Source organism: Chiloscyllium punctatum, chromosome 28, assembly GCF_047496795.1.
Source record: "Chiloscyllium punctatum isolate Juve2018m chromosome 28, sChiPun1.3, whole genome shotgun sequence".
NCBI lineage: Eukaryota > Metazoa > Chordata > Chondrichthyes > Orectolobiformes > Hemiscylliidae > Chiloscyllium > Chiloscyllium punctatum.
The window spans coordinates 18,124,040-18,150,271 of NC_092766.1; the positions used below are offsets into that span (position 1 = coordinate 18,124,040).

Here is a 26,232-nt window from a genome sequence, read left to right on the forward strand (position 1 = left end):
CACTGGGGTACAGTACTGGTGGGGACGGGTCTGTCCCTGTATAACACTGGGGTACAGCACTGGTGGGGACAGGTCTGTCCCTGTATAACACTGGGGTACAGCACTGGTGGGGACGGGTCTGTCTCTGTATAACACTGGGGTACAGTACTGGTCGGGCGGGGTCTGTCCCTGTGTAACACTGGGGTACAGTACTGGTGGGGACGGGTCTGTCACTGTATAACACTGGGGTACAGTACTGGTGGGGACGGGTCTGTCCCTGTATAACACTGGGGTACAGTACTGGTGGGGATGGGTCTGTCCCTGTATAACACTGGGGTACAGTACTGGTGGGGACATGTCTGTCAGTGTATAACACTGGGGTACAGTACTGGTGGGGACGGGTCTGTCCCTGTATAACACTGGGGTACAGTACTGGAGTGAACGGGTCTGTCCCTGTATAACACTGGGATACAGTACTGGTGGGGACGGGTCTGTCACTGTATAACACTGTGGTACAGTACTGGTGGGGACAGGTCTGTCCCTGTATAACACTGGGGTACAGTACTGGTGGGGACGGGTCTGTCCCTGTATAACACTGGGGTTCAGTACTGGTGGGGACGGGTCTGTCCCTGTATAACACTGGGGTACAGTACTGGTGGGGACAGGTCTGTCACTGTATAACACTGGGGTACAGTACTGGTGGGGACGGGTCTGTCCCTGTATAACACTGGGGTACAGTACTGGTGGGGATGGGTCTGTCCCAGTGTAACACTGGGGTACAGTACTGGTGGGGACGGGTCTGTCCCTGTATAACACTAGGGTACAGTACTGGTGTGGACGGGTCTGTCCCTGTATAACACTCGGGTACAGTACTGGTGGGGACGGGTCAGTCACTGTGTAACACTGGGGTACAGTACTGGTGGGGACGGGTCTGTCACTGTATAACACTGGGGTTCAGTACTGGTGGGGACAGGTCTGTCACTGTATAACACTGGGGTACAGTACTGGTGGGGACTGGTCTGTCCCTGTATAACACTGGGGTACAGTACTGGTGGGGACAGGTCTGTCACTGTATAACACTGGGGTACAGTACTGGTGGGGACGGGTCTGTCCCTGTATAACACTGGGGTACAGTACTGGTGGGGACGGGTCTGTCCCTGTATAACACTGGGGTACAGTACCGGTGGGGACGGGTCTGTCCCTGTATAACAGTGGGGTACAGTACTGGTGGGGACAGGTCTGTCACTGTATAACACTGGGGTACAGTACTGGTGGGGACGGGTCTGTCCCTGTATAACACTGGGGTACAGCACTGGTGGGGACAGGTCTGTCCCTGTATAACACTGGGGTACAGTACTGGTGGGGACGGGTCTGTCACTGTATAACACTGGGGTACAGTACTGGTGGGGACGGGTCTGTCCCTGTATAACACTGGGGTACAGTACTGGTGGGGACGATCCTGTCCCTGTATAACACTGGGGTACAGTACTGGTGGGGACGGGTCTGTCACTGTATAACACTGGGGTACAGTACTGGTGGGGACGATCCTGTCCCTGTATAGCACTGAGGTACAGTACTGGTGGGGATGGGTCTGTCCCTGTATAACACTGGGGTACAGTACTGGTGGGGATGGGTCTGTCCCTGTATAACACTGGGGTACAGTACTGGTGGGGACATGTCTGTCAGTGTATAACACTGGGGTACAGTACTGGTGGGGACGGGTCTGTCCCTGTATAACACTGGGGTACAGTACTGGAGTGAACGGGTCTGTCCCTGTATAACACTGGGATACAGTACTGGTGGGGACGGGTCTGTCCCTGTATAACACTGGGGTACAGTACTGGTGGGGACAGGTCTGTCACTGTATAACACTGGGGTACAGTACTGGTGGGGACGGGTCTGTCCCTGTATAACACTGGGGTACAGTACTGGTGGGGATGGGTCTGTCCCAGTGTAACACTGGGGTACAGTACTGGTGGGGACGGGTCTGTCCCTGTATAACACTAGGGTACAGTACTGGTGTAGACGGGTCTGTCCCTGTATAACACTCGGGTACAGTACTGGTGGGGACGGGTCAGTCACTGTGTAACACTGGGGTACAGTACTGGTGGGGACGGGTCTGTCACTGTATAACACTGGGGTACAGTATTGGTGTGGACGGGTCTGTCCCTGTATAACACTGGGGTTCAGTACTGGTGGGGACAGGTCTGTCACTGTATAACACTGGGGTACAGTACTGGTGGGGACGGGTCTGTCCCTGTATAACACTGGGGTACAGTACTGGTGGGGACAGGTCTGTCACTGTATAACACTGGGGTACAGTACTGGTGGGGACGGGTCTGTCCCTGTATAACACTGGGGTACAGTACTGGTGGGGACGGGTCTGTCCCTGTATAACACTGGGGTACAGTACCGGTGGGGACGGGTCTGTCCCTGTATAACAGTGGGGTACAGTACTGGGTGGGGACAGGTCTGTCACTGTATAACACTGGGGTACAGTACTGGTGGGGACGGGTCTGTCCCTGTATAACACTGGGGTACAGCACTGGTGGGGACAGGTCTGTCCCTGTATAACACTGGGGTACAGTACTGGTCGGGCGGGGTCTGTCCCTGTGTAACACTGGGGTACAGTACTGGTGGGGACGGGTCTGTCACTGTATAACACTGGGGTACAGTACTGGTGGGGACGGGTCTGTCCCTGTATAACACTGGGGTACAGTACTGGTGGGGACGATCCTGTCCCTGTATAACACTCGGGTACAGTACTGGTGTGGACGGATCTGTCCCTGTATAACACTGGGGTACAGTACTGGTGGGGACGGGTCTGTCCCTGTATAACACTGGGGTACTGCACTGGTGGGGACGGGTCTGTCCCTGTATAACACTGGGGTACAGTACTGGTGGGGCGGGGTCTGTCCCTGTGTAACACTGGGGTTCAGTACTGGTGGGGATGGGTCTGTCACTGTATAACACTGGGGTACAGTACTGGTGGGGATGGCTCTGTCCCAGTATAACACTGGGGTACAGTACTGGTGGGGACGGGTCTGTCACTGTATAACACTGGGGTACAGTACTGGTGGGGACGGGTCTGTCCCTGTATAGCACTGAGGTACAGTACTGGTGGGGACGGGTCTGTCCCTGTATAACACTGGGGTACAGTACTGGTGGGCCAGGTCTGTCCCTGTATAACACTGGGGTACAGTACTGGTGGGGACGGGTCTGTCCCTGTATAACACTGGGGTTCAGTACTGGTGGGGACAGGTCTGTCACTGTATAACACTGGGGTACAGTACTGGTGGGGACGGGTCTGTCCCTGTATAACACTGGGGTACAGTACTGGTGGGGATGGGTCTGTCCCAGTGTAACACTGGGGTACAGTACTGGTGGGGACGGGTCTGTCCCTGTATAACACTAGGGTACAGTACTGGTGTGGACGGGTCTGTCCCTGTATAACACTCGGGTACAGTACTGGTGGGGACGGGTCAGTCACTGTGTGACACTGGGGTACAGTACTGGTGGGGACGGGTCTGTCACTGTATAACACTGGGGTACAGTATTGGTGGGGATAGGTCTGTCCCTGTATAACACTGGGGTACAGTACTGGTGGGGACGGGTCTGTCACTGTGTAACACTGGGGTACAGTACTGGTGTGGACGGGTCTGTCCCTGTATAACACTGGGGTTCAGTACTGGTGGGGACAGGTCTGTCACTGTGTAACACTGGGGTACAGTACTGGTGTGGACGGGTCTGTCCCTGTATAACACTGGGGTACAGTACTGGAGTGAACGGGTCTGTCCCTGTATAACACTGGGATACAGTACTGGTGGGGACGGGTCTGTCACTGTATAACACTGTGGTACAGTATTGGTGGGGATAGGTCTGTCCCTGTATAACACTGGGGTACAGTACTGGTGGGGACGGGTCTGTCCCTGTATAACACTGGGGTACAGTACTGGTGGGGACAGGTCTGTCCCTGTATAACACCGGGGTACAGTACTGGTGGGGACGGGTCTGTCCCTGTATAACACTGGGGTACAGTACTGATGGGGACGGGTCTGTCCCTGTATAACACTTGGGTACAGTACTGGTGGGGACGGGTCTGTCCCTGTATAACACTGGGGTACAGTACTGGTGGGGACGGGTCTGTCCCTGTATAACACTGGGGTTCAGTACTGGTGGGGACGGGTCTGTCCCTGTATAACACTGGGGTTCAGTACTGGTGGGGACAGGTCTGTCACTGTATAACACTGGGGTACAGTACTGGTGGGGACGGGTCTGTCCCTGTATAACACTGGGGTACAGTACTGGTGGGGATGGGTCTGTCCCAGTGTAACACTGGGGTACAGTACTGGTGGGGACGGGTCTGTCCCTGTATAACACTAGGGTACAGTACTGGTGGGGACGGGTCAGTCACTGTGTAACACTGGGGTACAGTACTGGTGTGGACGGGTCTGTCCCTGTATAACACTGGGGTACAGTACTGGTGGGGACGGGTCTGTCACTGTATAACACTGGGGTACAGTATTGGTGGGGATAGGTCTGTCCCTGTATAACACTGGGGTACAGTACTGGTGGGTACGGGTCTGTGCCTGTATAACACTGGGGTACAGTACTGGTGTGGACGGGTCTGTCCCTGTATAACACTCGGGTACAGTACTGGTGGGGACGGGTCAGTCACTGTGTAACACTGGGGTACAGTACTGGTGGGGACGGGTCTGTCACTGTATAACACTGGGGTACAGTATTGGTGGGGATAGGTCTGTCCCTGTATAACACTGGGGTACAGTACTGGTGGGGACGGGTCTGTCACTGTGTAACACTGGGGTACAGTACTGGTGTGGACGGGTCTGTCCCTGTATAACACTAGGGTTCAGTACTGGTGGGGACAGGTCTGTCACTGTGTAACACTGGGGTACAGTACTGGTGTGGACGGGTCTGTCCCTGTATAACACTGGGGTTCAGTACTGGTGGGGACGGGTCTGTCCCTGTATAACACTGGGGTACAGTACTGGTGTGGACGGGTCTGTCCCTGTATAACACTGGGGTACAGTACTGGTGTGGACGGGTCTGTCCCTGTATAACACTGGGGTACAGTACTGGTGGGGACAGGTCTGTCACTGTATAACACTGGGGTACAGTACCGGTGGGGACGGGTCTGTCCCTGTATAACACTGGGGTACAGTACCGGTGGGGACGGGTCTGTCACTGTATAACACTGGGGTACAGTACTGGTGGGGACGGGTCTGTCCCTGTATAACACTGGGGTACAGTACTGGTGGGGACAGGTCTGTCACTGTATAACACTGGGGTTCAGTACTGGTGGGGACGGGTCTGTCACTGTATAACACTGGGGTACAGTACTGGTGGGAACAGGTCTGTCCCTGTATAACACTGGGGTACAGTACTGGTGGGAACAGGTCTGTCCCTGTATAACACTGGGGTACAGTACTGGGTGGGGACAGGTCTGTCCCTGTATAACACTGGGGTACAGTACTGGTGGGGACAGGTCTGTCACTGTATAACACTGGGGTTCAGTACTGGTGGGGACAGGTCTGTCCCTGTATAACACTGGGGTACAGTACTGGTGGGGACAGGTCTGTCACTGTATAACACTGGGGAACAGTACTGGTGGGGACAGGTCTGTCACTGTGTAACACTCGGGTGCCATCTCCTGTGTCTGTCCGTTGTGTGATTTTGCTTTCTCATGTCCCTTGCCTTCCCCACTTGAGGGAGTATTTCTCCGTCTCGTTTTTCATCCCAGCCTTTGGTGTACGTTGTGGTCTGAAAGTTCCCACTGCCTTGCTCTTGAATTCTTTCCCGCTGGGGTGTGCCACCACACATTTCCGACAATATCTTTTTTTTTAAACTCTCTGCACTTTCCCCGTGTCTCTTCGTCCTGAGTACGTGGTGCTGTGGATTCACTCCGAGTTTGGCTTTTGAACCCCAATGTTCACGTTTCTGATCCAATCTTCGAGAGAGAGAGAGAGAGAGAGACAGAGAGAGAGAGAAATTCTCGTGTTTGCCTTGCTGTTTTGTCTTGCTCCCGTGTGGCATAATGCTGACTGCTTTTGTGCTCGGAGTTTATGTTTTTATCTGGTGTCTGGACTTTAATCTTCCAAATCATTAAAGTGCAGTTTCTGCCAAAATGGGTGCCCTCATGCGTACTTCTGTGGAACGTCCTCTGCTAACTATTTCCCCTTTCCCGTGGCTGTGTCGCGTCCTCCTGTACTGCGTCACTACCCTCCTCAGTCCCAACCCTCCGCACTCACCGTACTTTGGAGCTTCCTGTGAGTTTCTGAAGTGTGTCCTTGCCTTGTGATCCCCACTTAGATTGAGGACACCAGAGAATCTTAGTCCACACTGACCCTACGAAGGGTAACCCACCCAGACCCATTCCCCTACCCTACTTTTAACCCTGACTGAAGCACTTCACCCACACATCCCTGGGCATTATGGGACAATTTAGCATGGCCAGTCCACCCTAACCTGTACATCCCTGGGCACTATGGGACAATTTAGCATGGCCAGTCCACCCTAACCTGCACATCCCTGGGCACTACGGGACAATTTAGCATGGCCAACCCACCCTAACCTGCACATCCCTGGGCACTATGGGACAATTTAGCATGGCCAATCCACCCTAACCTGCACATCCCTGGGCACTATGGGACAATTTAGCATGGCCAGTCCACCCTAACCTGCACATCCCTGGGCACTATGGGACAATTTAGCATGGCCAGTCCACCCTAACCTGCACATCCCTGGGCACTATGGGACAATTTAGCATGGCCAGTCCACCCTAACCTGCACATCCCTGGGCACTATGGGACAATTTAGCATGGCCATTCCACCCTAACCTGCACATCCCTGGGTACTATGGGACAATTTAGCATGGCCAGTCCACCCTAACCTGCACATCCCTGGGCACTATGGGACAATTTAGCATGGCCAGTCCACCCTAACTTGCACATCCCTGGGCGCTACAGGACAATTTAGCATGGCCAATCCACCCTAACCTGCACATCCCTGGGCACTATGGGACAATTTAGCATGGCCAGTCCACCCTAACCTGCACATCCCTGGGCACTATGGGACAATTTAGCATGGCCAATCTACCCTAACCTGCACATCCCAGGGCACAATGGGACAATTTAGCATGGCCAATCCACCCTAACCTGCACATCCCTGGGCACTATGGGACAATTTAGCATGGCCAATCCACCCTAACCTGCACATCCCTGGGCACTATGGGACAATTTAGCATGGCCAATCCACCCTAACCTGCACATCCCTGGGCACTATGGGACAATTTAGCATGGCCAATCCATCCTAACCTGCACATCCCTGGACACTATGGGACAATTTCCCATGGCCAATCCACCCTAACCTGCACATCCCTGGGCACTACGGGACAATTTCCCATGGCCAATCCACCCTAACCTACACATCCTTGGGCACTACGGGACAATTTCCCATGGCCAATCCACCCTAACCTACACATCCCTGGGCACTATGGGACAATTTAGCATGGCCAATCCACCCTAACCTGTACATCCCTGGGCACGATGGGACAATTTAGCATGGCCAATCCACCCTAACCTGCACATCCCTGGGCACTATGGGACAATTTAGCATGGCCAATCCACCCTAACCTGCACATCCCTGGACACTATGGGACAATTTAGCATGGCCAATCCACCCTAACGTGCACATCCCGGGGCACGATGGGACAATTTAGCATGGCCAATCCACCCTAACCCACACATCCCTGGGCACTATGGGACAATTTAGCATGGCCAACCCACCCTAACCTGCACATCACTGGGCACTATGGGACAATTTAGCATGGCCAATCCACCCTAACCTGCACATCCCTGGGGCACTATGGGACAATTTAGTATGGCCAATCCACCCTAACCCACACATCCCTGGGCACTATGGGACAATTTAGTATGGCCAATCCACCCTAACCCACACATCCCTGGGCACTATGGGACAATTTAGCATGGCCAATCCACCCTAACCTACACATCCCTGGGCACTATAGGACAATTTAGCATGGCCAATCCACCCTAACCTACACATCCCTGGGCACTATAGGACAATTTAGCATGGCCAATCCACCCTAACCTACACATCCCTGGGCACTATGGGACAATTTAGTATGGCCAATCCACCCTAACCCACACATCCCTGGACACTATGGGACAATTTAGCATGGTCAATCCACCCTAACCTGCACATCCCTGGGCACTATGGGACAATTTAGCATGGCCAATCCACCCTAACCTGTACATCCCTGGGCAGTATAGGACAATTTAGCATGGCCAATCCACCCTAACCTACACATCCCTGGGCACTATAGGACAATTTAGCATGGCCAATCCACCCTAACCTACACATCCCTGGGCACTATGGGACAATTTAGCATGGCCAACCCACCCTAACCTGCACATCCCTGGGCACTATAGGACAATTTAGCATGGCCAACCCACTCTAACCTACACATCCCTGGGCACTATGGGACAATTTAGCATGGCCAACCCACCCTAACCTACACATCCCTGGGCACTATGGGACAATTTAGCATGGCCAACCCACCCTAACCTGCACACCTTTGGATTGTGGGAGAAACTGGTGAATCCCGAGGAAACCCACGGGGAGAATGTGCCCATCCCACACAGACTGTTGCCTGAGGGTGGGATCGAACCCGGGTCCCTGGTGCCCTGAGGCTGCCGTTCCAACCCCTGAGTCACAGTGCCCGCCCCTTGCTACCTTCCCCGCGTCTCCCTGTCTCTCAGATGCTGCCAGACCTGCTGAGTTTCTCCAGCGTCCTGTGTTTCAATCAAACTCTTTGGGATACGTGAGCTACAATTGTGAGACGTTATTGTGAGGGAACGTGAATGGGCGGGCATGGATTGGATGTTTCCCCTCGTGGGTGAATCCCAAATCCGCAGTGGGGGAGGTGGCGGGGTGGGTGGGGGGGAGAAGGGTCACTGTTTGAAACTAAAGGAGGTGCGGATTTGAATCAGAAGCTGAGGAAACCGTTTTGTTTTGAGTCGGTGTAATTCTCTTCCTGAAAAGACCGTGGAATCTGAACTTTATAAGGCAGCGGGAGACGGATTCTTGATCACCAATGGGTGAAAGATTGTCAAAGAGATACAGGGGTCTTAGAGTCATCCAGCTCCACTAGCCCCGGCCAGTCCACCCCCCCCCCCCCCTCCATAATCCCAAACTTAACTCATCCCACCTGCCTGATCCATATCCCTCCAAACCATCCCTACTCATCGACTTATCCAAATGTCTTTTGAAAATTGTGACTGTAATTGTATCCAGTGCTGTACAGACCCTTCGGCCCAACCCGTCCGTGCTGACCCAGATATCCCAACCCAATCTCGTCCCACCTGCCAGCACCCGGCCCATATCCCCCCAAACCCTTCCTATTCATATCCCCATCCAGATGCCTCTTCAATGTTGTCATTGTACCAGCCTCCACCACTTCCTCTGGCAGCTCATTCCATACACGTACCACCCTCTGGGGGAAAAAAAATCATTTTTTAGGTCCCTTTTAAATCTTTCCCCTCTCACCCTAAACCTCTAGTTCTGGACTCCCCCGACCCCCATGCCCCTCGTGATTTTATAAACCTCTATAAGGTCACCCCTCAGCCTCCGACGCTCCAGGGAAAACAGCCCCAGCCTGTTCAGCCTCTCCCTGTAGCTCAAACCCTCCAACATCCTTGTAAATCTTTTCTGAACCCTTTCAACTTTCACAACATCTTTCCGATAGGAAGGAGACCAGAATTGTACACAATATTCCAACAGTGTCCTAACCAATGTCCTGTACAGCCACAACATGACCTCCCAACTCCTGTACTCAATACTCTGACCAATAAAGGAAAGCATACCAAACACCTTCTTCACTATCCTATCGACCTGCGACTCTACTTTCAAGGAGCTATGAACCTGCACTCCAAGGTCTCTTTGTTCAGCAACACTCCCCAGGACCTTCCCATTAAGTGTGTAAGTCCTGCTAAGATTTGCTTTCCCAAAATGCAGCCCCTCACATTTATCTGAATTAAACTCCATCTGCCATCCCTCAGCCCATTGGCCCATCTGGTCTAGATCCCGTTGTAATCTGAGGTAACCCTCTTCGCTGTCCACTACACCTCCAATTTTGGTGTCATCTGCAAACATACTAACTCTACCTCTTATGTTCACATCCAAATCATTTATGTAAATGACAAAAAGTAGAGGGCCCAGCACCGATCCTTGTGGCACTCCACTGGTCACAGGCCTCCAGTCTGAAAAACAACCCTCCCCCACCACCCTCTGTCTTCTCCCTTTGAGCCAGTTCTGTATCCAAATGGCTGGTTCTCCCTGTATTCCGTGAGATCTAACCTTGCTAATCAGTCTCCCATGGGGAACCTTGTCGAATGCCTGACTGAAGTCCATATAGATCACATCTATCGCTCTGCCCTCATCAATCCTCTTTGTTACTTCTTCAAAAAACTCAATCAAGTTTGTGAGACATGATTTCCCACGCACAAAGCCATGTTGACTATCCCTAACTGTCCTTGCCTTTCCAAATACATGTCCATCCTGTCCCTCAGGATTCCCTCCAACAACTTTCCCACCACCGAGGTCAGGCTCACCGGTCTATAGTTCCCTGGCTTGTCTTTACTGCCCTTCTTAAACAGTGGCACAACGTTTACCAACCTCTAGTCTTCCAGCACCTCACCTGTGACTATGGATAATTTTTCACTCTTAAGTTCGTTTCACATGCAAGCTGCTTTCTGTTTCAAAATAAAAATTACCTCTCTCATGCTTTTCTAAAAATCTGTCTCTTCTCACTTTTAAAAAAAATGCCTCCTGGTCTTGAAACCTCCCTACCTCGAGAAAAGACAACTACCATTTACCCTATCCGTGCCCCTTTATGATTTTATAAACCTCTACAAGGTCACCCATCAGCCTCCGACGCTCCAGGGAGAGAAGTCCCCCAGTCTATCCTTTTAACTCAAACCCTCCACTCCCCAGCAATATCCTGGTAAACCTGACCCCCCCCCCCTCCACCCCTCTCCAGCTTAATAATCTCCTTTCTGTAACGGGGTGACCAGAACTGGGCATACCCTTCTCCAGCAGTGGCCTCACCGACGGGTCCTGACTCCTGTCCACAAGGGTCTGAGCCCCTGAAGTGCTGAAGACTTTTGTAACCGTCCTTTGACACCAACCTCATAGAATTATGTCCCTGAACCCCTCGGACTCTCTGTTCTGTCACGCCACCCTGGTTGTATTGGTATCGGTTTTGCCCTGGTCTGTTGAACCGGAACGCAGCACCTCCCCTTGGCCCAAATTGAGCCCCCATCTGTCCCTCCTCGGCCCATTGAACCCAATCGCACTGTAGCCTGAGAAATCCTTCCTCGCTGTCCACCAGACCACCCATCTTGGTGTCTGGTCATCACCGTAATCATCTACATTCTCATCCAAATCAAACAAAAAAAGGCCTGGTCCCTGAGGGACACCGCTGGTCACAGGCCTCTGGTCTGAAAACCAGCCCCCTCCGCCCACCGCTGCCTCCTGCCAATTTAGTGTTTGGTTCCTGCGCACGGTAATTTTTGTCCGTCAGACACGGTCGTGAGGTTTGGTTCCTGAGCCAGCCCGGACGCCAGTGCCCAGTCACCCTTTATTTGCCAGTGCACCTATGAGGCCAGCCAGCTCAGTCATAGACCTGTACAGACCCGGAAACAGACCCTTCGGCCCAACCCGTCCATGCCGGCCCAGATCTCCCAGCCTCACCTCGTCCCGCCTGCCAGCGCCCGGCCCATATCCCTTCAAACCCTTCCTATTCATCTCCCCATCCAGATGCCTTTTAAATTGTACCAGCCTCCATCACATCTGAACACGAGGGGTCATGGTTTTAAGCTGGTTGGAGGAACGTATAGAGGGGATATCAGAGGCAGGTTCTTTACACAGAGAGTTCTGAGAGCGTGGAATGCGTTGCCAGCAGCAGTTGTGGAAGTGAGGTCATTGGGGACATTTAAGAGACTCTTGGTCATGTATATGGTCTCAGAAATTTGAGGGTGCATACATGAGGATCAGTGGTCAGCACAACATCGTGGGCTGAAGGGCCTGTTCTGTGCTGGACTGTTCTATCCTCTGGCAGCTCATTCCACACACGTACCACCCTCTGGGTGAAAAAGTTGCCCCTTGGGTCTCTTTTATATCATTCCCCTCTCACCCTAAACCTATCCTCCTCTAGTTCTGGACTCCCCCCACCCCAGGGAAAAGACTTTGCCTATTTACCCTATCGATGCCCCTCATGGTTTTATAAACCTCTATAAGGTCACCCCCTCAGCCTCCGACGCTCCAGGGAAAACAGCCCCAGCCTGTTCAGCCTCTCCCTGTAGCTCAAACCCTCCAACATCCTTGTCAATCTTTTCTGAACCCTTTCAAGTTTCACAACATCTTTCCGATAGGAAGGAGACCAGAATTGCACACAATATTCCAACAGTGTCCTAACCAATGTCCTGTACAGCCACAACATGACCTCCCAACTCCTGTACTCAATACTCTGACCAATAAAGGAAAGCATACCAAACACCTCCTTCACTATCCTATCTACTGAGGAGAGTATAATCTCAGGTTTTTGTGTGTGCGCGCGCGTCGGTGCTAGATACAATGAAAAACTCCTAACTATATGAACATTTCCGCCACCAGAAACTGTGCCCATGCCATGACAATATCGTACTGAATTGACCACCTCCCCCTGGATCCTGTGCGACCGAACTTTCCTGGTGCGGGACCTCATAACTAAAATCTAAGTTAACAAAGTCTACCGCTCTGCCCCTCGTCAATCTTCTTGTTTGCTTTCCCAAACAAATTTTTTTTTTTTTTTTTAAATCAATCGCTTTCACGCGACTGTCGAGTTGAGGTTAAAATCAGCTCAGCCCCAATGTTATTCAGTGCAACGAAAATGGCAGATGCAGGAATCCAAGGGTGCGATTCTGAGAAAGCACAGCAGGTCAGGCAGCATCCGAGGAGCAGGAGAGTCGACGTTTCAGCCCTTTCCTGGTGAAGGAAGGGCTTTTGCCCGAAACGTCGATTTTTTGTCCCCTGCTCCCGGGATGCTGCCTTTTCCAGCCCCACGCTCTCGGCTCTGACCTTTGGCCCCTACTGTCCCTCGCTTTCTCCTCGCAGACAGGCAGGTGACTGGACACTGGCCTCTGGGCTATTTCAGAAACCGAACAGCGATGGGTCGAGGGCTATTCCCTGAGGTGTTTGGCAGGGATTGGGCCTGGGTTCCCCCTTCGTTATCGTTATAAGTGATTTGGACGAGAGTAAACGTGAACAGGTTGCCGGAGTGGTACCAAGGCAGGCAGCATCAGGAGGTAGAGGAACCAAGGGGTCACCCTGTGGAAGGAGGCTGCCTGGCGTGCTGTGTTCTCCCAGTTGTTTGCGATACTCTCCCCAGGTTAGAGGGGCCAAATGGCCGCCTTTCCTCCCTCGGTTCGATTGGTGCCGGCTTGCTTTGAGCTGAACCTGTCAACCTCACGTCAGGTAGTGTTAGGCCCTGTCTCTCGTGATCGGCCTTGTCTCACCCGTGTGTTCGGCCCTGTCTCTCGCGATCAGCCCTGCCTTCCCCGTGGGTTCGGCCCTGTCTTCCCCGTGTGTTCGGCCCTGTCTTCCCCGTGTGTTCGGCCCTGTCTTCCGCGTGTGTTCGGCCCTGTCTTCCGCGTGTGTTCGGCCCTGTCTTCCCCGTGTGTTCGACCCTGTCTTCCCCGTGTGTTCGGCCCTGCCTTCCCCGTGTGTTCGGCCCTGCCTTCCCCGTGTGTTCGGCCCTGCCTTCCCCGTGTGTTCGGCCCTGTCTTCCCCGTGTGTTCGGCCCTGCCTTCCCCGTGTGTTCGGCCCTGTCTTTCGTGATCGGCCTTGTCTTCCCGGTGTGTTCGGCCCTGTCTTTTGTGATCGGCCTTGTCTTCCCCGTGTGTTCGGCCCTGTCTTCCCCGTGTGTTCGGCCCTGCCTTCCCCATGTGTTCGGCTCTGCCTTCCCCGTGTGTTCGGCCCTGCCTTCCCCGTGTGTTCGGCCCTGCCTTCCCCGTGTGTTCGGCCCTGCCTTCCCCGTGTGTTCGGCCCTGTCTTCCCCGTGTGTTCGGCCCTGCCTTCCCCGTGTGTTCGGCTCTGCCTTCCCCGTGTGTTCGGCCCTGCCTTCCCCGTGTGTTCGGCCCTGCCTTCCCCGTGTGTTCGGCCCTGCCTTCCTTGTTCGGCCCTGCCTTCCCCGTGTGTTCGGCCCTGCCTTCCTCGTGTGTTCGGCCCTGCCTTCCCCGTGTGTTCGGCCCTGTCTTTCCCGTGTGTTCGGCCCTGTCTTTCCCGTGTGTTCGGCCCTGCCTTCCCGGTGTGTTCGGCCCTGTCTTTCCCGTGTGTTCGGCCCTGTCTTCCCCGTGTGTTCGGCCCTGCCTTCCCCGTGTGTTCGGCCCTGCCTTCCCCGTGTGTTCGGCCCTGCCTTCCCCGTGTGTTCGGCCCTGTCTTTCCCGTGTGTTCGGCCCTGTCTTCCCCGTGTGTTCAGCCCTGTCTTCCTTGTTCGGCCCTGCCTTCCCCGTGTGTTCGGCCCTGCCTTCCCCGTGTGTTCGGCCCTGCCTTCCCCGTGTGTTCGGCCCTGCCTTCCCCGTGTGTTCGGCCCTGTCTTCCCCGTGTGTTCGGCCCTGTCTTTCCCGTGTGTTCAGCCCTGTCTTCCTTGTTCGGCCCTGCCTTCCCCGTGTGTTCGGCCCTGCCTTCCCCGTGTGTTCGGCCCTGTCTTCCCCGTGTGTTCGGCCCTGTCTTCCCCGTGTGTTCGGCCCTGTCTTCCTTGTTCGGCCCTGCCTTCCCCGTGTGTTCGGCCCTGCCTTCCCCGTGTGTTCGGCCCTGCCTTCCCCGTGTGTTCGGCCCTGCCTTCCCCGTGTGTTCGGCCCTGTCTTCCCCGTGTGTTTGGCCCTGCCTTCCCCGTGTGTTCAGCCCTGCCTTCCCCATGTGTTCGGCTCTGCCTTCCCCGTGTGTTCGGCCCCGTCTTCCCCGTGTGTTCGGCCCTGTCTTCCCCGTGTGTTCAGCCCTGCCTTCCCCGTGTGTTCGGCCCTGTCCACCATGTTCAGCCTTAACTCTGCCACCCTGTCGTGTCTCCCCCTCCCCCGCCATGCCGGCCCCACCTCCCCAAATGACAGTAAGGCTCCAGCCGGCCTCTGGGCCCTCCCGAAAGGCCTGAAGCGCCCCCTCTGACCAGCTTCTCTGAGTTAAGTCGGCCTTCTGTCTGGCAGGTACTCGGTCGGATCCGCTGCGAGCGGGGGAGGGGCAGACCGGATTCGGAGAGGTGCCCGTTCCTCGGTGGGTGGTGGGGGGGTGGCGGTGTGGGGCAACGGCTCATGTCCCCCTCCCTGGGAACGCCACCCCCCCTAACCCCCCCCCCAACCCCATGGAGGACAAGAGGAAGATCCCGATCATCGAGTGGCAAGACTTGGACAAGCGAAAGTTCTACGCCTTCGGGGTGTTGATGACCATGGCCATCCGGGTCAGTGTTTACCCCTTCACCCTGATCCGCACCCGCCTCCAGGTGCAGCGCGGCGCCAGCCTGTACGCGGGCACCTTTGACGCCTTCGCCAAGATCCTGCGGGCCGAGGGTTTGCCAGGCCTGTACCGGGGCTTCCTGGTCAACAGCCTCACCCTGGTCTCGGGCCAGTGCTACGTCACCACCTACGAGCTGACCCGGCAGTACGTGGCGCGGCACAGCGACAGCAACGCGGTCAAGTCGGTGATCGCGGGGGGGGCGGCCTCGCTGGTGGCGCAGAGCATCACGGTGCCCATCGACGTCCTCTCGCAGCACCTGATGGTGCAGGGGCAGGCCATGGGCCGTTTCCGGGAGACGGCGCCCACCAGCAGGAGGATGGGCAGCGCCAAGGACGTGGTGGTTCAGATCCTGCGGCTGGACGGTCCGAGGGGCTTCTACCGGGGCTACACCGCATCGCTGCTCACCTACATCCCCAACAGCGCTCTGTGGTGGCCATTCTACCATCTGTACACAGGTGGGTACTATCCCATCCCCTCCTCCTCCGGACCCTGAACCCCCACCCACCGCGAGTGACCGTCCCCGTCCATTACCTTCTGCTGTGAGGTGGGAGATGGGCATCAGTCTCCTCCCCCCCCCCCCGGTATTTATCCCATCCCAGTTACCCCGCCCCCCCCCCAAGATCCGAGACTCTCTCTCGGGGTCTCTCCTTCCAGTTACCCCCCATCGTGATCTGAGACACTCTCTTGGGGTCTCTCCCCTGAGTTATCCCCCTCCCCTCGTGATCTGAGAGTCTCTCTCCCCCCAGTTACCCCCCTCCCCTTGTGATCCGAGACTCTCTCTCGGGGTCTCTCCCCCCAGTTATACCCCCTGTGATCACAGAGTCTCTCTTGGGGTCTCTTCCCCCCAGTTAACACCCCCCCCCCATGATCCGAGACTCTCTGGGTCTCTCCCCCCAGTTACACCCCCCTCCCGTGATCCGAGAGTATCTCTTGGGGTCTCTCCCCCCAGTTACCCCCCTCCCCTCGTGATCCGAGAGTCTCTCTCGGGCTCTCTCCCCCCACTTACCCCCCTCCCCTCATGATCCGAGAGTCTCTCTCCGGCTCTCTCCCCCCACTCATTTACCCCCCTACCCCCCTCCCTGTGATCCCAGAGTCTCCCCTGGCATTCCCCCCCCCCACCCCCCCCGGACAGTTGACAGTGCTCTGCAGACACTGGAAACCCATGGAGATTGAGACCAGGTGGGGGTGTGAGGAGACGGCGGGTGGGGGGTGGGGGGGGGGGAGCAGAGAGGGCAGACCCCACGGGAACATCCACTGTCGGTCACCGCGGTGACCTCGGACCCCTTTTCCCGGACCCTCGATCCCCTTCGCCATTCCAAAATCTTCCGACTGGGAAAGGTGGAGTGGATTCCCAACCCTCCGCGTGGAGAGGCCCATCCTCCTCAGGGCAGTCCGGAATCTGTCCCCCCCCCCCCCCCCCCACCAATCTTATTAGAACATTCCAGCGCAGTCCAGGCCCTTCGGCCCTCGATGTTGTGCCGACCTGTGGACCCAGTCTGAAGCCCATCTATTCCATTCTCATCCATATGCCTATCCACTGACCATTTAAATACCCTTAAAGTTGGCGAGTCTACTCCAGTGCGTTTCACACCCCTCCTACTCTCTGAGTAAAGAAACTACCTCTGACTTCTCTCCTATATCTATCACCCCTCAGTTTAAAGCTATGTCCCCTTTGTCCTAGCCATCACCATCTCCCTGTCCACCCTATCGAACCCTCTGATTATCTTATATGTCTTCATGAGGTCACCTCTCAACCTTCTCTCTAATGAAACCAGCCTCAAATCTCTCAGCCTTTCCTCATAAGACCTTCCCTCCATCCGAGTAACTCACCTCTGAACCCTTTCCACATCCTTCCTATATTGCAGTGACCAGAACTGTACGCAATTCTCCAAGTGCGGCCGCACCAGAGTTTTGTATGGCTGCAGTATGACCTCATGGCCCCGAAACTCAATCCCCCTAACCAATAAAAGCTAACACACTGTATGCCTTCTCAACAACCCGCTCAACCTGGGTGGGCAACTTTCAGGGATCTGTGTACATGGACACCGAGATCTCTCTGCTCATCGACACGACCAAGAATCTTACCATTAGCCCAGGACGCTGCATTCCTGTTTCTCCTTCCAAAGTGAATCACCTCACACTTTTGCACATTAAACTCCATTTGCCACCTCTCAGCCCAGCTCTGCAGCTTATCGATGTCCCTCTGTAACCTGCAACAGCCTTCATCACTATCCACAACTCCACCTTCGTGTCATCTGCAAATTTACGAACCCATCCTTCTACGCCCTCATCCAGGTCATTTATAAAAATGACAAAGAACTTCAAAGAATTATGTGTCTGAACCCCTAAGTCTCTCTGTTTTTACAAACACTGCCCAAGGCTGTACTTTTAATTGTATAAGAATTATTTCACAAAATACAACATCTCGCTTTTATCCAAATTGAACTCCATTTGCCCCTCTTCAGCCCAGTGACCCAATTGATCAAGATCGGTCAGCCTGACCTCGGTGGTGGGCAAGTTGTTGGAGGGAATCCTGAGGGACACGATGTACATGTATTTGGAAAGGCAAGGACTGATTCGGGACAGTCAACATGGGTTTGTGTGTGGGAAATCATGTCTCACAAACTTGATTGAGTTTTTTGAAGAAGTAACAAAGAGGGTTGATGAGGGCAGAGCGGTAGATGTGATCTATTTGGACTTCAGTAAGGCGTCCGACAAGGTTCCCCATGGGAGACTGGTTAGCAAGGTTAGATCTCACGGAATACAGGGAGAACTAGCCATTTGGATACAGAACTGGCTCAAAGGGAGAAGACAGAGGGTGGTGGGGGAGGGTTGTTTTTCAGACTGGAGGCCTGTGACCAGGGGAGGGCCACAAGGATCGGTGCTGGGCCCTCTACTTTTTGTCATTTACATAAATGATTTAGATGCGAGCATAAGAGGTAGAGTTAGTAAGTTTGCAGATGACCCCAAAATTGTCAGTGTAGTGGACAGCGAAGAGGGTTACCTCAGATTACAACAGGATCTGGACCAGATGGGCCAAAGGGCTGAGGGGTGGCAGATGGAGTTTAATTCAGATAAATGCGAGGGGCTGCATTTTGGGAAAGCAAATCTTAGCAGGAATTATACACTTAATGGTAAGGTCCTGGGGAGTGTTGCTGAACAAAGAGACCTTGGAGTGCAGGTTCATAGCTCCTTGAAAGTGGAGTCACAGGTCGATAGGATAGTGAAGAAGGTGTTTGGTATGCTTTCCTTTATTGGTCAGAGTATTGAGTACAGGAGTTGGGAGGGTCATGTTGTGGTTGTACACGACATTGGTTAGGCCGCTGTTGGAATATTGTGTACAATTCTGGTCTCCCTGCTATAGGAAGGATGTTGTGAAACTTGAAAGGGTTCAGAAAAGATTTACAAGGATGTTGGAGGATTTGAGCTACAGGGAGAGGCTGAACAGGCTGGGGCTGTTTGGGGACGGGTCTGTCCCTGTATAACACTGGGGTACAGTACTGGTGGGGACGGGTCTGTCCCTGTATAACACTGGGGTACAGTACTGGTAGGGACGGGTCTGTCCCTGTATAACACTGGGGTACAGTACTGGTGGGGACGGGTCTGTCCCTGTAAAACACTGGGGTACAGTACTGGTGGGGATGGGTCTGTCCCTGTATAACACTGGGGTACAGTACTGGTGGGGACGGGTCTGTGACTGTATAGCACTGGGGTACAGTACTGGTGGGGACGGGTCTGTCCCTGTAAAACACTGGGGTACAGTACTGGTGGGGACGGGTCTGTCCCTGTATAACACTGGGGTACAGTACTGGTGGGGACGGGTCTGTCACTGTATAACACTGGGGTACAGTACTGGTGGGGACGGGTCTGTCCCTGTATAACACTGGGGTACAGTACTGGTGGGGACGGGTCTGTCACTGTGTAACACTGGGGTACAGTACTGGTGGGGACGGGTCTGTCACTGTATAACACTGGGGTACAGTACTGGTGGGGACGGGTCTGTCCCAGTCTACCACTGGGTACAGTACTGGTGGGGACGGGTCTGTCCCTGTATAACACTGGGGTACAATACTGGTGGGGACGGGTCTGTCACTGTATAACACTGGGGTACAGTACTGGTGGGGACGGGTCTGTCCCAGTATAACACTGGGGTACAGTACTGGTGGGGACGGGTCTGTCCCTGTATAACACTGGGGTACAGTACTGGTGGGGACGGGTCTGTCCCTGTATAACACTGGGGTACAATACTGGTGGGGACGGGTCTGTCACTGTATAACACTGGGGTACAGTACTGGTGGGGACGGGTCTGTCCCTGTATAACACTGGGGTACAGTACTGGTGGGGACGGGTCTGTCCCAGTATAACACTGGGTACAGTAGTGGTGGGAACGGGTCTGTTCCTGTATAATACTGGGGTACAGTACTGGTGGGGACGGGTCTGTCCCAGTCTAACACTGGGTACAGTACTGGTGGGGACGGGTCTGTCCCTGTATAACACTGGGGTACAATACTGGTGGGGACGGGTCTGTCAGTGTATAACACTGGGGTACAGTACTGGTGGGGACGGGTCTGTCCCTGTATAACACTGGGGTACAGTACTGGTGGGGACGGGTCTGTCCCTGTATAACACTGGGGTACAGTACTGGTGGGGACGGGTCTGTCCCTGTATAACACTGGGGTACAGTACTGGTGGGGACGGGTCTGTCCCTGTATAACACTGGGGTACAGTACTGGTGGGGACGGGTCTGTCCCAGTAAAACACTGGGGTACAGTACCGGTGGAGACTGGTCTGTCCCTGTATAACAAAGGGGTACAGTACTGGTGGGGACGGGTGTGTCCCTGTATAACACTGGGGTACAGTACAGGTGGGGACGGGTCTGTCCCTGTATAACACTGGGGTACAGTACTGGTGGGGACGGGTCTGTCACTGTATAACACTGGGGTACAGTACTGGTGGGGACGGGTCTGTCCCTGTATAACACTGGAGTACAGTACTGGTGGGGACGGGTCTGTCCCTGTATAACACTGGGTACAGTACTGGTGGGGACGGGTCTGTCCCTGTATAACACTGGGGTACAATACTGGTGGGGACGGGTCTGTCACTGTATAACACTGGGGTACAGTACTGGTGGGGACGGGTCTGTCAATGTATAACACTGGGGTACAGTACCGGTGGGGATGGGTCTGTCCCTGTATAACACTGGGGTACAGTACTGGTGGGGACGGGTGTGTCCCTGTATAACACTGGGGTACAGTACCGGTGGGGACGGATCTGTCACTGTATAACACTGGGGTACAGTACTGGTGGGGACGGGTCTGTCCCTGTATAACACTGGGGTACAGTACTGGTGGGGAAGGGTCTGTCCCTGTATAACACTGGGGTACAGTACTGGTGGGGACGGGTCTGTCACTGTATAACACTGGGGAACAGTACTGGTGGGGACGGGTCTGTCCCTGTATAACACTGGGGTACAGTACTGGTGGGGACGGGTCTGTCCCTGTATAACACTGGGGTACAGTACTGGTGGGGACGGGTCTGTCCCTGTATAACACTGGGGTACAGTACTGGTGGGGACGGGTCTGTCCCTGTATAACACTGGGGTACAGTACTGGTGGGGACGGGTCTGTCAGTGTATAACACTGGGGTACAGTACTGGTGGGGACGGGTCTGTCCCTGTATAACACTGGGGTACAGTACTGGTGGGGACGGGTCTGTCCCTGTATAACACTGGGGTACAGTACTGGTGGGGATGGGTCTGTCCCTGTATAACACTGTGGTACAGTCCTGGTGGGGACGGGTCTGTCCCTGTATAACACTGGGGTACAGTACTGGTGGGGACGGGTCTGTCCCTGTATAACACTGGGGTACAGTACTGGTGGGGACGGGTCTGTCACTGTATAACACTTGGGTACAGTACTGGTGGGGACAAGTCTGTCACGGTATAACACTTGGGTACAGTACTGGTGGGGACGGGTCTGTCCCTGTGTAACACTGGGGTACAGTACCAGTGGGGACGGGTCTGTCTCTGTATAACACTGGGGTACAGTACTGGTGGGGACGGGTCTGTGCCTGTATAACACTGGGGTACAGTACTGGTGGGGACGGGTCTGTCCCTGTATAACACTGGGGTACAGTACTGGTGGGTACGGGTCTGTGCCTGTATAACACTGGGGTACAGTACTGGTGGGGACGGGTCTGTCCCTGTATAACACTGGGGTGCAGTACTGGTGGGAACGGGTCTGTCCCTGTATAACACTGGGGTACAGTACTGGTGGGGACAGGTCTGTCACTGTATAACACCGGGGTACAGTACTGGTGTGTACGGGTCTGTCCCTGTATAACACTGGGGTACAGTACTGGTGGGGACGGGTCTGTCCCTGTATGACACTGGGGTACAGTACTGGTGTGGACGGGTCTGTCCCTGTATAACACTGGGGTACAGTACCGGTGGGGACGGGTCTGTCATTGTATAACACTGGGGTACAGTACTGGTGGGGACGGGTCTGTCCCTGTATAACACTGGGGTACAGTACTGGGGGGGACGGGTCTGTCCCTGTATAACACTGGGGTACAGTACTGGTGGGGACGGGTCTGTCCCTGTATAACACTGGGGTACAGTACTGGTGGGGACGGGTCTGTCTCTGTATAACACTGGGGTACAGTACTGGTGGGGACGGGTCTGTCTCTGTATAACACTGGGGTACAGTACTGGTGGGGACGGGTCTGTCCCTGTATAACACCGGGGTACAGTACTGGTGGGGACGGGTCTGTCCTTGTATAACACTGGGGTACAGTACTGGTGGGGACGGGTCTGTCTCTGTATAACACTGGGGTACAGTACTGATGGGGACGGGTCTGTCCCTGTATAACACTCGGGTACAGTACTGGTGGGGACGGGTCTGTCACTGTATAACACTGGGGTACAGTACTGATGGGGACGGGTCTGTCACTGTATAACACTGGGGTACAGTACTGATGGGGACGGGTCTGTCCCTGTATAACACTGGGGTACAGTACCAGTGGGGACGGGTCTGTCCCTGTATAACACTGGGGTACAGTACTGGTGGGGACGGGTCTGTCTCTGTATAACACTGGGGTACAGTACTGATGGGGACGTGGTCTGTCCCTGTATAACACTCGGGTACAGTACTGGTGGGGACGGGTCTGTCCCTGTATAACACTCGGGTACAGTACTGGTGGGGACAGGTCTGTCCCTGTATAACACTGGGGTACAGTACTGGTGGGACGGGTCTGTCCCTGTATAACACTGGGGTACAGTACTGGTGGGGACGGGTCTGTCACTGTATAACACTGGGGTACAGTACTGGTGGGGACAGGTCTGTCCCTGTATAACACTGGGGTACAGTACCGGTGGGGACGGGTCTGTCCCTGTATAACACTGGGGTACAGTACTGGTGGGGACAGGTCTGTCCCTGTATAACACTGGGGTACAGTACCGGGGGGGACGGGTCTGTCCCTGTATAACACTGGGGTACAGTACTGGTGGGGACGGGTCTGTCCCTGTATAACACTGGGGTACAGTACTGGTGGGGACGGGTCTGTCACTGTATAACACTGGGGTACAGTACTGGTGGGGACAGGTCTGTCCCTGTATAACACTGGGGTACAGTACCGGTGGGGACGGGTCTGTCCCTGTATGTTGTCGTCTGTTCAGCTCCGGTATTCCTGAGTGCTTCCCTTTTCTGTCCTGTGTCTCTAGAGCAGCTTTCCTACGTGACTCCCAGTTTCTGCCCCCACCTTCTGGTTCAGGCAGTAGCTGGGCCCATGGCAGCAGCAACATCCTCGACCCTCACCAATCCAATGGACGTTATCCGAGCTCGAGTCCAGGTAAGACCCTCTCGGGGTCTGTCTGTGTATGTGTCTAACACGGGCATTGTGCAGCACTCCCTCAGACTGACCCTCCCTCAGGACTGACCCTCCCTCAGCACTGACCCTCCCTCAGGACTGACCCTCCCTCAGGACTGACCCTCCCTCAGGACTGACCCTCCCTCAGCACTGACCCTCCCTCAGGACTGACCCTCCCTCAGCACTGACCCTCCCTCAGCACTGACCCTCCCTCAGCACTGAACCTCCCACAGCACTGACCCTCCCTCAGCACTGAACCTCCCTCAGCACTGACCCTCCCTCAGGACTGACCCTCCCTCAGGACTGACCTTCCCTCAGCACTGACCCTCCCTCAGCACTGACCCTCCCTCAGGACTGACCCTCCCTCAGCACTGACCCTCCCTCAGCACTGAACCTCCCTCAGCACTGACCCTCCCCTCAGCACTGACCCTCCCTCAGGACTGACCCTCCCTCAGGACTGACCCTCCCTCAGGACTGACCCTCCCTCAGCACTGACCCTCCCTCAGCATTGAACCTCCCTCAGCACTGACCCTCCCTCAGCATTGACCCTCCGACAGCGCCCGCTCCCTCAGCGCTGACCCTCCGACAGCGCCCACTACCTCAGCACTGACCCTCCCTCAACACTGAACCTCCGTCAGCACTGACCCTCCCTCAGCACTGACCCTCCCTCAGCACGGACCCTCCTCAGGACTGACCCTCCCTCAGGACTGACCCTCCCTCAGCACGGACCCTCCCTCAGCACTGACCCTCCCTCAGGACTGACCCTCCCTCAGCACTGAAATCCCTCAGCACTGACCCTCCGTCAGCACTGACCCTCCCTCAGCACGGACCCTCCCTTAGGACTGACCCTCCCTCAGCACGGACCCTCCCTCAGGACTGACCCTCCCTCAGCAGTGACCCTCCCTCAGCACTGACCCTCCCTCAGGACTGACCCTCCCTCAGCACTGAACCTCCCTCAGCACTGACCCTCCCTCAGGACTGACCCTCCCTCAGCACTGAACCTCCCTCAGCACTGACCCTCCGTCAGAGCTGACCCTCCGTCAGCACTGACCCTCCCTCAGCACTGACCCTCCCTCAGCACGGACCCTCCCACAGCACGGACCCTCCCTCAGGACTGACCCTCCCTCAGCACGGACCCTCCCTCAGACTGACCCTCCCTCAGGACTGACCCTCCCTCAGCACTGACCCTCCCACAGCACTGACCCTCCCACAGCACTGACCCTCCGTCAGCACTGACCCTCCCTCAGCACTGACCCTCCCTCAGCACTGACCCTCCCACAGCACTGACCCTCCCTCAGCACTGACCCTCCCTCAGGACTGACCCTCCCTCAGCACTGACCCTCTGACAGTGCCTGCTCCCTCAGCATTGACCCTCCGACAGCGCCCACTCCCTCAGCGCTGACCCTCCGACTGCGCCCACTCCCTCAGCGCTGACCCTCCGACAGCGCCCGCTCCCTCAGCGCTGACCCTCAGACTGTGCCCACTCCCTCACCTTCAGGCTGTGCCCACTCCCTCACCCTCAGGCTCTGCACACTCCCTCCCCCTCAGACTGTGCCCACTCCCTCACCCTCAGACTGTGCCCACTCCCTCCCCCTCAGACTGCCCACTCCCTCACCCTCAGGCTGTGCCCACTCCCTCCCCCTCAGGCTGTGCCCACTCCCTCCCCCTCAGGCTGTGCCTGCTCCCTCACCCTCAGACTGTGCCCACTCCCTCACCCTCAGACTGTGCCTGTCCCTCAGCACTGACCCTCAGACTGTGCCCACTCCCTCACCCTCAGGCTGTGCCCACTCCCTCCCCCTCAGACTGTGCCCACTCCCTCAGACTGTGCCCACTTCCCTCAGACTCAGACTGTGCCCACACCCTCAGACTGTGCCCACTCCCTCACCCTCAGACTGTGCCCACTCCCTCACCCTCAGACTGTGCCCACTCCCTCAGACTCAGACTGTGCCCACTCCCTCACCCTCAGACTGTGCCCACTCCCTCAGACTCAGACTGTGCCCACTCCCTCACCCTCAGACTGTGCCCACTCCCTCCCCCCTCACACTGTGGCCCACTCCCTCCCCTCACACTGTGCCCACTCCCTCAGACTGTGCCCACTCCCTCACCCTCAGACTGTGCCCACTCCCTCAGACTGTGCCCACTCCTCACCCTCAGACTGTGCCCACTCCCTCAGACTGTGCCCACTCCCTCACCCTCAGACTGTGCCCACTCCCTCCCCCTCACACTGTGCCCACTCCCTCCCCCTCACACTGTGCCCACTCCCTCACACTGTGCCCACTCCCTCACCCTCAGACTGTGCCCACTCCTCAGACTGTGCCCACTCCCTCACCCTCAGACTGTGCCCACTCCCTCAGACTGTGCCCACTCCCTCACCCTCAGACTGTGCCCACTCCCTCAGACTGTGCCCACTCCCTCACCCTCAGACTGTGCCCACTCCCTCAGACTGTGCCCACTCCCTCACCCTCAGACTGTGCCCACTCCCTCCCCCTCACACTGTGCCCACTCCCTCCCCCTCAGACTGTGCCCACTCCCTCAGACTGTGCCCACTCCCTCACCCTCAGACTGTGCCCACTCCCTCCCCCTCACACTGTGCCCACTCCCTCCCCCTCACACTGTGCCCACTCCCTCCCCCTCACACTGTGCCCACTCCCTCAGACTGTGCCCACTCCCTCCCCCTCAGACTGTGCCCACTCCCTCAGACTGTGCCCACTCCCTCCCCCTCACACTGTGCCCACTCCCTCAGACTCAGACTGTGCCCACTTCCTCAGACTGTGCCCACTCCCTCCCCCTCAGACTGTGCCC

At 55.7% G+C, this 26,232-nt stretch overlaps 1 protein-coding gene across 2 annotated transcripts in view; it reads left to right on the forward strand.

The window, feature by feature from the left end:
* LOC140454048 (solute carrier family 25 member 44-like) overlaps positions 1 to 23,807 on the forward strand; it is a 29,799-nt gene extending 5,992 nt beyond the window's left edge. The window contains exons 2-3 of one of the 2 annotated variants that reach the window (XM_072549011.1): positions 15,258 to 16,019; positions 23,290 to 23,807. In XM_072549011.1, coding sequence (XP_072405112.1) covers positions 15,413 to 16,019; positions 23,290 to 23,450 — 768 coding nt within the window. In that variant the 5' untranslated portion in view covers positions 15,258 to 15,412 and the 3' untranslated portion in view covers positions 23,451 to 23,807. Of the gene's footprint in view, positions 1 to 15,257; positions 16,020 to 23,284 lie in introns of both variants that reach the window. The other variant, XM_072549010.1, reaches the window with a different exon arrangement.
* The last annotated feature ends 2,425 nt before the right edge of the window (positions 23,808 to 26,232 follow it).